This window comes from Xyrauchen texanus, chromosome 37 (genome assembly GCF_025860055.1).
Source record: "Xyrauchen texanus isolate HMW12.3.18 chromosome 37, RBS_HiC_50CHRs, whole genome shotgun sequence".
Lineage (NCBI taxonomy): Eukaryota > Metazoa > Chordata > Actinopteri > Cypriniformes > Catostomidae > Xyrauchen > Xyrauchen texanus.
The window spans coordinates 18,928,351-18,940,411 of NC_068312.1; the positions used below are offsets into that span (position 1 = coordinate 18,928,351).

General features: G+C 36.7%; 1 protein-coding gene across 2 annotated transcripts in view; it reads right to left on the reverse strand.

Annotated features, from left to right (window-relative positions):
- The window catches only part of LOC127630769 (succinyl-CoA:3-ketoacid coenzyme A transferase 1, mitochondrial-like), a 63,313-nt gene that overhangs the window by 19,623 nt on the left and 31,629 nt on the right, over positions 1–12,061 (reverse strand). For both annotated transcript variants that reach the window (XM_052108535.1, XM_052108534.1), the window contains exons 11-13: positions 11,112–11,160; positions 10,918–10,990; positions 5,624–5,699 (exon numbers count right to left, since the gene is read on the reverse strand). In XM_052108535.1, the coding sequence (XP_051964495.1) occupies positions 5,624–5,699; positions 10,918–10,990; positions 11,112–11,160 (198 nt within the window). The remainder of the gene's footprint in view (positions 1–5,623; positions 5,700–10,917; positions 10,991–11,111; positions 11,161–12,061) is intronic.

Genomic DNA, 12,061 nt, shown 5'->3' on the forward strand with positions numbered 1-12,061 from the left:
TACCGGCTCAGGTTTGAGCACATAAATCACGTCTTTTTAACAAGAAAGTGTGTGGGTGTTGGGATGTGGATGCAAGGGACATTATTACATAGAGTCAGTCAATTGTAGAATTTAATTTGATGGTGAACTACTCCTTCAAGCCATTCCGGAACATTACAAATGCTAATTCGTAAATCCCCAATACTGATGCTTCTACCATAGCATAAAACCTGGAGAGTGAACAATGTACACTCTTTCGGAAAAGTGTTCCCATGAATATCAACCATCCTGGCACAACCTGAAACAACCCTTCCTCTTCAATGGTACTGACTCCTGAGGAGCATGTTGGGACTGTTTGATGTAATGCGTCTTCATCATTATCTGGGATGCTGAAGAAAGTGAGAGCTGCTATCACTGGACGAGCAGATGGAAGGGGCATTGTAATGTCCCTTTTCTTCTCTCACTGATAGTCTTCCAGCTTCAGGCCCTCTAGCTGCACTACAATCTGCTGTCCCTGTAGTCTTGAGAGGTTGCCGGGAGCCCAAAGTAATTGGAATGATTATTGTAATTAGTCTGACATGCTTGTTTGATTCATTAAGAGTTTAAAGGCTGAAGACAACTTGGAACAGTACTGTACACTTTGTAGCATTGCATGCAAACCAATTTATGTTTGATAATGTACTCAGATAAAGTACTCAGTTCCCATAAACAACTTCTGGCCAACAACATATGCTTATATGAGACTATGGTCTTCTTTGCAACAACGCTGGTGTGTTTTTGTTTTGTTTTGTTTCTGATCATGAGATCACTGAAATCAGTGATCTCTTGTGTATGTATGCAGCATACTAATGTGTAAAGAAAAAGTGTGCAAATATTTAATTTCTGAGAAAATGGTGTGAAATGGCTTTTCTAGAAATGACATTAAAGTCTAGGCCAAATTCTCAGTGCATCCTTTTTTACAGAATGACAAATCTTTTCACATCAGCACTAGGGTTGTGCCGTGATGGCTGACCAACATCACGATGTAGAGCCACCATCGTGATGCCACGCCCCCTTTTGCGAGTCTTGCTAGAGTTACTCACTAATCCTTGTCTCTTCTATAGTTAAACTAAAAACTTTGCAGGGATTGCTCTGTAAATTAAATTGAGAATATAACTAATGCATATATGCTATTTTAAATACTGTAGTATATGCCAGAGACGTGACGTGTTAGTCTGTGAAAATACTGTGTCAGGCAGGCTACACAAATATTGATCTTGACATTGTTAGCTTCTTGTCTTTTTTTTACATGTCTTACACTGTACATTTAGATTAAAATATTTTATGTTGTAGGCTACAAGAAAATAGCCTTTATTAATTAATTATTAGTAGTTGTAGTGTCTCAGAAAATCTTGCTCATTGTCACATAGCTCTTGTATACACTGAAGCGGCAGTTTAAGATAAACCCAGACCAGCGAACGTCAAATAACTTTTATCTGGTTAATACTTTTAAAGAAAATTTTCCTTGGCCATAAATCCATAATGTCAAATCAAATGAAAGAAACAAGGTGAATATGAAAAACACACATTTATTAAAACATAGAAGAACAACAAATAAAGAACAAGAAAACGGAACAACACTCAGACCGAAACTCGGCATTAACATTTTACTTATAATTAGCAGCACAATTAACTTCAGCACAGGCTACAAAATAAATTATGTTATTGAAATATTGTAAAGTGGTCACATGAACTACACAAATGAACGTTTAAAAAATAATATGCAAAATCGAATAGCTCCGCAACGGATGGCGAAAAATGCGTAAAGTCTAATATCTTATTTAAATTTATTTTATTTAAACTTATTTAAGACCATATTTAAATTTCTATGTTTCTGGCCAGAAATACCAACATATTCACTTTATCTGGTTTTAATAAGCTGCGGATTGGAGTAACTACACTACCCGCTGTGCTGAAGACCAGCTCTGATGGAGTACTGGTAGCACACAGATATTTCCGTGCTAATCTTGCCATGAACGGAAACCTTTTGTCGTTCGTTTTCCACCAAGTCAGCGGGTCCTCTTCCCCATCAATGGCCATTTCCTGCAGGTACATGGTCATTTCTGCCTCAACCTTTTGCTCATCAGTGAGTAAAATAACGAAATTATAGTTTTTAAGTGGAAAATAGTATTTATGTAACGAGATATATTAAAATAAAAAGTTCACAACTCTTCTTAAGTGAAAGCTAAAAAAAAAGCTTCACGTGTCGTGCAACCCACTGATAAAGCACCGACGAGTCATTACTTGGGTTAGTAAAATAACGAAATTATAATTTTTCATATAATTTTTGAAAATTATATGAAATTATATAATCCCCGCCCCACCCCACCGACGATATCATCGTCCATCGCAATGTTTTACTGTCAACATCGTCAACTGCCAATTTAGGGGACATCGCCCAACCCTAATCAGCACCATATTTGATTTATGACATACATGAAAACAAGGCTGTGAGGGATAGACTTACAGTCTCTTTATTGGGATCCACTGTATAAAGCTCCCAGATCATATCTAATTTTCCACAAATAATGTTTGCTGGAGGTTTTTGTCAACTGAAATTTAAAGGAAAGATGTTTTCTTTTTAATGCTTCATCAGCGGAGAGATCAAAAACACTTTAAACAACCTTACAACCCATTGAATTGACTAAGTCTTATCACTTACAGCCTCGTTGTCATTCTCTTCAAAATGTAAAGATGGCACTGCTATGAATAAGGTCCATTCCGATTCTGAATTTTGCAGATGTCCTTTTTTTAAACCTGTCAAAATAAAACATTTTCAAAATCGAAAACAAAATCCTACATTTTTCTCATTCAACGTCTGTAAAAATCATGTTGCAAATTACCTACTTTTTTCTTTGGCTATCTCAGGCCTCCACTGAGAAATCTAATCATGTCTGAATAGGAATGTCTGTAATTGCAGTATTTATTTTGGGGGGGGGGGGGTTAAAATAATATTTAAGGTTAGTTGTTCAAGTGTTGCTGATATCTCATCTGACAAGAAACTAGGCCAGGGAAATTTAACATGTTAATTTCTGTGATTAATAGCTTTTGTTCAACACGTTGTTAAACTTTCAAGAGGTCATGGTTTTAACTAATATTATTATGTTTAAGTTTTATTTACAATTGTATTTATGATCAAATTTATATAGGTACTTTTTCACCTTTTTGTATTAGAGTGATTTTTAAGCCACAGGTGCTGGTGGAAGAAGTTGGAGAGGGTAACATATGTGGATTTGGGGAGGTGGTATAAATGATTTTTTTTTACCACTTCATTATGTTAACTATATTTTCATTTTTTGAAGTGTAATTTTAATTTGGAAAATATTTTGGGTTTAAAATACTTCTTAGTGTTTCAATAAGTTAATTTTATTTTTAAAGCAACATTGACCGGTAGAAGTGAAGTGGGTGCAAAAACCTTCTAACCTGTGATACAATCACTGTTAATACTAGCCATGATTTGGGCATCAATTAATCAATATGATTATATGATATTAATTTAATTCTCTATAATTTAACAGAACCTACATCCAAATCCTTATGGATACAACATTTTCCATGTGTATAAATGAAGCCTGTCACTAGAAATATGCCTCACATTCAACAAGGATTAAGTTAAAGCACAAAACTATATTTTTATTTTTCATTGCATACAGTCCATTTACACTACCAACTTCTTATGAATGTGCTGTTTGTTTAAGTGTGGAATGGACTATAGAATACCCAGAGAAGAACCTGAGAATTAAACTGCAATTGACGCAGCCCATTAGACTTTGTGCGTGTAATTTCTCCAAACCCACTTGCCCCTAGACTTAGCACAGGTTTGCAGAAAATAAGACCAAAACTTCAAGGCCATGCTGTGCTTAGCACGCTAAAAATCAAAGACATTGCATGATAATTGCAACTCAAACATTGTTTAAAAAACTACTACTGTCAAAATAGTGCTTAAGTAGAAAATTTCTCTTTAGCATTATTACAAAAAAAATGCTCCTTTAATCTCTAGCTAATCACTTCAACTCTGCATTTCAGGGTATCCTTGACATTTTTCACTTAGTTAAGTGCAAGTGAGGTGGCTTGAAAAAAGAAGTAATAAGAGAAAGGGACCAAGAAGGAAAAAACACTGAATGCAGAGAGCAGCTCATGCTTCATGTGTTCCAGATTGTGAGAAATAACCTTCAACTAAACTCGATAAGCGAGATGTGCAGAGGGCCATGGGGCTGGAAGGCATCAGTCACTGACAGGGCGAAGGCCCTGGAGGACTATAAATAACCCTGCAGAGGTGTCTGCATGCAGGGCAGCTGAGTATTGACAGCCCCCTCAACTGACAGCAGCACCAGGCGCCACCGGTGTCAGCCAGCAGTACAATGGCTCCAAAAACCACAGCCAACATTGACTCTTATTAAGAATTGGAAACCCTTTTGTGAACCTAGAGGGTAGCAATTATTTTGGATATAGGACATTTGCAGCCTAGCTGACTTGCAGACAGTAATTGAATGACTGTAAGAAAGAATTTAACTGAACAATGCGAACACAAGTAAACTAATAAGAGAAGAGAAGCTGCATTGACATAGAGTAGGTCCGGTTAGCTGAAGCCCTGAAGTTGAAGTGGCTATTGTTACAACTCAATTGTTGATTAATGCTAGTTTTCTTGTTTGTGAATTTAAAATTTATGGAATGGATCTGTTTGTTGAAGCAACCCGACCAGCAACATTGGCTAAACCAGTGGCGTGAGTTTGTTTTCAAACAGGTTTCTTGACCATTTCTCCCATCTGCCATTGTTCAAAAAATAAATAGTCCTTCCCCAATCACTTGCATTTCCGTTAGGTGACAATATTAGCGCAAAAATTACAAATTAATATATAATTCAACTTTTCATGTTTTTGCACATGCACTACCTGAGTGACAATTGTTTCTTTTTCATGCTTGAAAGAAGTAAAATGAGACCACGCATCACTATCTGTGCTCCTCACAGAACATCATCTTCTACATAAATCATTTCTGATTTCATGCAGTGCATTAAATCATTAGACGCTCAGTGATTTCACAAAACAAAAGGAAAGCTCAAGTTAATTTCAGCAGGAGGTTAAGAGAAAAGCTGCAGGAAGAAAATAAGGAGTTAAGCTATGAAGTTTTTGAAGCTTGGCTTGATTCAACACTGAATGCCTTTGATGAAATTGTGTATGAGGTTTTACCTTGTCCACATGCTTTTATTTTTAAATATATCAGAAGGGACAATTAGCATCAATAAGCCGATCTATAAGCAATTACAAGCCCACTGTGCCTAAATAAGTACATGCAGTAACCAAGGCATTTTCTGTGTGTGGGATAAAACACAGTTGGACTAAAGCCAGATGATAAAGCCTTTTAACTCTTTTTAGTAAAATTTGGTTCAATATATATGGCTCCTTTAGCTCAGCTGGTAGAATGTGGAACTAGCAATGTCAGGGACATGGGTTCAATTCACAAGGATCACATTGCTGATTGAATATATATCTTGAAAGCACTTACAGTCGCTTTAAAAGCATCTGCCATATGCATAAATGTAAATGTAATCTTGATTCAGCTTCATTTTGTTTTATCAAAGAAGTGAAAGAAATTGTGAACTTGCCGGAATCATCCAATTGGCCAGATCTCCATACTTGGATACCTGCATGGCACCTAACATTGTCAAGTTGATATGGCCCCTAGAAGAAAAGAAGCAAAATCAAAAATAACTCTGTAGTATCATAGCTAATTATATAAACAGACTCAGATATTGACACAATAGCTCCTTTAACCTTATGTTTGGTCTCACAAAACTTTTATTATTTAATTACAAATATATTTAAAGTGTGTGGAACAATAGAATTTGGATTCAGTGCTTTAAAAATGCCTCCGTTAAAGTACTACAAACTGGAGCCTCCTTTTTCTTCAATTTAGAAATGAGGACAACATTAAGCCGCTATTTTATTTATTTATTTGTCTTTTTCATACAATGAAACCATATAGTGACCAGGGGCTCTCAAGCTCAAAGGACAAAAAAGCACCTTAAAAAAACAACAAAAAGAAGAGTTTCAGAAATACAAATTCTCTCATTATTTACTTACCCTTCCAATATCCCAGGTGTGTCTGACTTTCTTCACCAGAACACATTTGAAGAAAAATAGAAGAATATCTTAGCTCAGTTGGTCCTTAAAATGTTAGTGATTTTCTTTTGAATCTCCAAAAATCCCAGACAGGCATCATAAACATCCTCCATACGACAGCAGCTGTTAAATTAATGTCTTCTAAAGTGACACAAATTCTTTTGGTGCGAAAAAGATACACATTTAAGTACTTTTTTAACTCTAAATTATGCTTCCATCCTGCATGTGACGTAATCGCAATGGCATTTGAACCATGCAAGAACTGAGGCAAGAGCATCACAGCCGGAAGAGCAGCACTGTTTACTGGTGAGGAGGAACACTGTACAGTAGCTTGGTTGGTTTTGGATACGATCTGTTATTATCTGTTTCTTTACTCACAATGGCGCGTTTATGTGCTTATCCAGGAAGTCTCAACCTGGAGGAGAACGTGAGATTACGTCCATAAAATGTCAATGCGAATACAATGAGACCGTTTGGACTCCATCCTCTCGTAAAGCTTACCCAAAGCGATAGATTACAGTTAAAAAGTACTTAAATATTTATATTTTTCACACTAAAAGAGATCGTATTGCTTTAGAATAGCTGGTGTGTGGTGAGTGTACTGGTGCAATATGGCTGCCGTTGCATCATCCAAGTGGATGCTGCACACTGGTGGTGGTTGATGAGATTCCACCTATACTATGTAAAGCACTTTAAGTGCCTAGAAAAGTGCTATATAAATGTAAGGAATTATTATTATTATTTGTATTAATTTAACAGCTGGTGTCGTATGGATGACGGGAACATCATTGTATTTTTCAAATCTCATTCGTGTACCTGCATTAAAACTGTGTGTGAAGGGATCGATTAAGAGACACGCAAGAGATGATGGCTTTGGCATTATTGACAAATCTCAAAATTATGTGCAAGAGCTTCGGCAGCAGTGAAGAATAACTACAATAACTTACAAAAATAACTACTCAAATTTGCTGTCCTATGGCTTTGGAAGGATTGGGATACAGTGCACCAGTCATATGGACAAATTTGATGGTACTTTTTTGCCCTTTTTGCTTGCAAGTCCCTAGTATAATGCTTTTGTTATATTGAAAAGAAAAGTGAGAACACCTTCAAAACGTCTCCTTTTGTGTTCCTCAGAAGAAAGAATGTTTATACGGGTTTGGAACGGCATGAGGGTGTGTAAATAAGGATCATTTTCTGTGAATTATTGCTGTAAAGACTGTAAAGACAGTAGTTCATGCTCAATATGCACTTGATTTGGGCAAAACTGTCCATTTCAAATGCCCATCCAAATAATATCACTACCAACTTGCCAACAAACTAGAATGAAATCATTTGAGTGTGCAATATCCTGTGTGCCATCACGTCTACCCTGTTGGATTGAAATAGTGCACCACTAAACCACTGGCTTGTCAGAAAGTCTAGTCACGAACCTATGTGCAGACTGTAAGTGGGTGGAAGGTCTATATACCTAATGTATGTGCTGTCATGACTCACCTTGTGCTGGGTACAGCAAAAATCCCATGACCATTCTTTATGCTCCCTACTGCACTGGACAATTAAAGCCTAAATATATGACCGCTGCTGGAGTCGCAGACAGTGAACACAAAAATACTTGCAAGGCATGTGGGAAGAAGGCGTCAGCCATCCGTGGAAAATCGATAAGACCCATAAAATATCGACATGGAGGACTCTGAATGACATGGGACTATTGTCTAACAAATGGCTCATGCAAATAGCTCAGTCCCACAGGAGCAACAATATTACAGACGAACACAAACCTACAATCTGACCTTAGTAAAACAGGCTGAATGGTTCACATGGCTTACAGTAACTGTTATGATAGCAGACAAAAATATTAAAGGAATAGTTCAAGCCAAAATGAAAATTAATACATTATTTACCCCCCTCATGTTGTTCCAAACCGGCCTCTTTTTCTTCTGTGGAACACCAAAAAAAAAAACAATGCCTCGATCCATAGCCTAACATTGGAAAGCCGATACAATCACTGTTAATACTAACCATGATTTGTGTGTCGGTAGATCAATTTGATTAATAATGCCTACATTCTCAATAACGTAAGGGAGCCTACATGTCCTGATGAGAATCACAGTTTCCATGCATATAAATGAAGCCTGTCACAAGAAATATGCCAGACATTCAACAAGGATGCAGTTAATGCACAAAAGAACATGGCAATTTTTCAATTCTTCTAATTCATTGCATACTGTCCATTTACACTATCAGCTTCTTATGAATGTGCCGTCTTTGTTTATTTCACTGGTGCTTGAAAGGGTGTGGACTATTTATAAAGACGCTGACAGTGCAATAACCGCAGAAGAACCTCAGAATTAAATTGCACTTGACCCAGCGCATTAGTGCTTTGCATGAGCAATTTTACCAAATTTATGCCTAGACTTAGCACATGCTTGCATGAAAAATACCAAAATGTGATGACAATGCCCACTAACTTTGTGCTTATGACATATCGAATAACGCTGCACCTAGTGTTCCTAAAATAAGGCAATCGGTCTGTCAAGATCCAAAACTACAAAAAGAACCAAAATAAATTTACTAAATAAGGTACATTTTACTTGTTCATTATATTTTTAATCTGCTGAAGTCATAAGAACAAGTAAAATTTAAGTTAAACTCAAGTAAGTTTTCTCTAAAATTCTTGTCATCTATCCTAGCTCTTCTTGGTGTTCAGGAGAGCTCACGAGGGAAGTAGCATTGTTTGATCTTTTCAATTAAATGGTTCATCCAGCTCACAAAACAGGTCAGAATGATTTATTTAGGAAACGGACTGATCTAGTTCCTCACTGATTCAATGATTCAGTCACAACAGTTAACAGCTCACTTCAGGGGAAGATTATAAGTATATAAATGACCTAAATTTCTGTCTGTTCCTCAAGCCTTTATCATATGGCTTCAGAACATAGCACAAATGTCATATGAACAAGTTTCATGGTGTTTTTATAGTGCTTTTTTGGGAGTTTGACAGACATGGTTGCAATGATTTGTAGTAGTTTAGAAAGTAGTAAAGATCATTCAAAATTCTCCCTCTGAATTTCATGGAAACACTAGCATCATTAAAATGATTCAAACTAACATCAATACGTTACATTGAGCAAAATTTAAAATGGTGTTGTCAGAAAATTGATATTCACAGACACGCACACACAGGATCCACAATCACACACATGCACTTAGGAGCAACAAGAGGCAATTGCTTTATTGACAGCGCCGCATGTCCTCTCCATGAAGGCCAGATCAGCGCCAGCAGAGACAAAGCACCTTCGTTCCGGCTCGTCTCTGAGCAATACAGAAAGCGTCCAATTAAAGTAACCACCTGTTTTGACAGAGCTGATATGTCAGCAAATGTGGCCTGAGGCGCAGCCACCATCGTGGTAGACTCATTACACATTTTGCCTCAACTCCGTCCCACACTTTCTCCATTAACACTCAGCAAACAATCCCTCAGCCACTCAATTCTTACACCCCAAAACAGCCACACCACATAATTTGGCACAAAAAAAACATTTTGTTTATTATTAGACTATCTAAGTGGGCTCTTCCACCCACAGCTGGCTAATTTAAAAGTGTCAGAATCTGGGTCAAAGTACTCTGGGGCCGGTTGCACCAGCTATACATAAGTTACAACTTAGCCTATTTGTGGCGTGAATGGGCCCAAGTCACAATTTATGCACTACTAAATATGTGAGCGTTGCACCATTTAACTTAGGCAGAACATAACCCTTTGTATAAGCTAAATATTTAAGGAAGCCTCCAAGCAGGAGTAATGGACATAATAAAAACAGCAGACTCAATGAGCTCATGTTTTGGTTGACATCTTCAGTCCTTTCAACATATGATGTTGGCACTCGTTTACATTTACCTGAGAAAACATTATGTAAAAACATCTTCAGCGTGAAACTGATCTAACGGTGCACTTTCCTGTGTACGCTGCCTGGTGTCAAGTTTCAACATATACAATATATATACACATATATATATATACACATACATACACATACATATACACACACACACACACACACACACACACTTTAGTATATTAAAATGAATAAAAGTCTATTTTTCAAGCTTGTTGTACTAGCATTTACTTATCGCCCCTTATTTATTTTAGATACAGTTCCTATATATTGTTAATTACAGAGTGCAAATATACTGTTGATCAAATCTTGTTTTATTACGCATCATATTTTAATGGGGACATAATTTATTACAGCTGACAGTTACGTGAGCAAACAAGGTTTGAACATCACTCGTAACAAGATCAAACTGAAATTCACGGCTTTTTAATTCTTCGGTGTACAAATTTGAAGACTGATTATTGGATCAATACAAGTAAAGTCATATTATGTGACTATGCATTACGTTATGCAGAGCTTACGACCTACTAGTTAAGAACTTGCCATAAGAACAGGTGGTGCAACCCTATTTTGGTCATTTATACAGTATTTTGTGGGAAAGCTTAGCCTGCTGAAAAGACAGCTTGAATTAATTTTCATGCTGGTCTTAAGTTGGTTTATGCTGGTCTAGCTTGTTCTCCATCATGTAAAAATCATTTGATGAAGTACTATTGATATGACCAATAAAAAAAACACCTGCTTTCCACAAGCAATAATAACGCAACGTCAATTACGGTAGGCAAACAGCACAACATTCTGTGAATAAGGAATTTAGCAAATACAAGCAGTAATTCTGACAGAATACAAGTTTGAATGTTAAACTTAAATATGATTCTTCATCTTACCCTCTGATCATGGCAAAGGAATCATCGCTAGAGAAATAGGAGGCTCCAGGAAGAACTGTGACAGTTTCTTTACCTGAAAGGTGAGAGTGAAATGGAAAGAGCTTTTATTTTAGTTCTGAATGGATAAAAGGAGAAATGAAAAGGCAATTTATGCTAATGCTGTGTAAAAGTATGAAAGTGAGGACAATTATTACCAGCATTGATGAGATCGGCATCAACCTCTTCCTCTGTTGGGTATGGGCCCTGAATTATTTAAAGAGCAAAAAAACAGTGCTCTTGAATGCATTTATGATAACTGCAAAATCACTCAATTTAATACAGAAATAAATGACAACAATGTGTTAAGTTAATCAGACCCAAGGATTTAAATGGATATTCATATGAATAAAATAAATGTTTACAGAACTAACACTTTAGTCTAAACTCTAAATTTTATCCGTTTAAACACTGGCAGCCAAAAGTTTGGAATAATGTACAGATTTTGCTCTTATGGAAAGAAATTAACTGATCACACAGTATAGTCAGGACATTAATAACATGAAAATTTACAATTACAATTTGAAGAAAATGCTCAGAACTTCTTAAACTACTTCAAAGATTTCTCATAAAAAAAATCCTCCATGTGCAGCAATGTCAGCTTTGCAGATCCTTGGCATTCTAGTTGTCAAATTTGTCCAGATTCTCAGATGTCATTTCACCCCATGATTCCTCCTGTAGCACTTGCCATAGATGTGGCTGTCTTGTCGAGCACATCTCACGCACCTTACAGTCTAGCTGATCCCACAAAAGCTCAATGGGTTTAAGATCCATAACACTCTTTTCCAATTATCTGTTGTCCAATGTCTGTGTTTCTTTGCCCACTCTAACATTTTCTTTTTGTGTTTGTTTCAAAAGTGGGTTTTCTTTGCAATTCTTCCCATAAGGCCTGCACCCCTGAATCTTCTCTTTACTGTTATACATGAAACTGGTGTTGAGCAGATATAATTCAATGAAGCTGTCAGCTGAGGACACGTGAGGCAAACTATAGACTCTGATGTACTTATCCTCTTGTTTAGTTGTACATCTGGGCCTTCCACATTTCTTTCTGTCCTTGTTAGAGACAGTTTCCTTTGTCTTTGAAGACTGTAGGCAAATTTGGCAATTT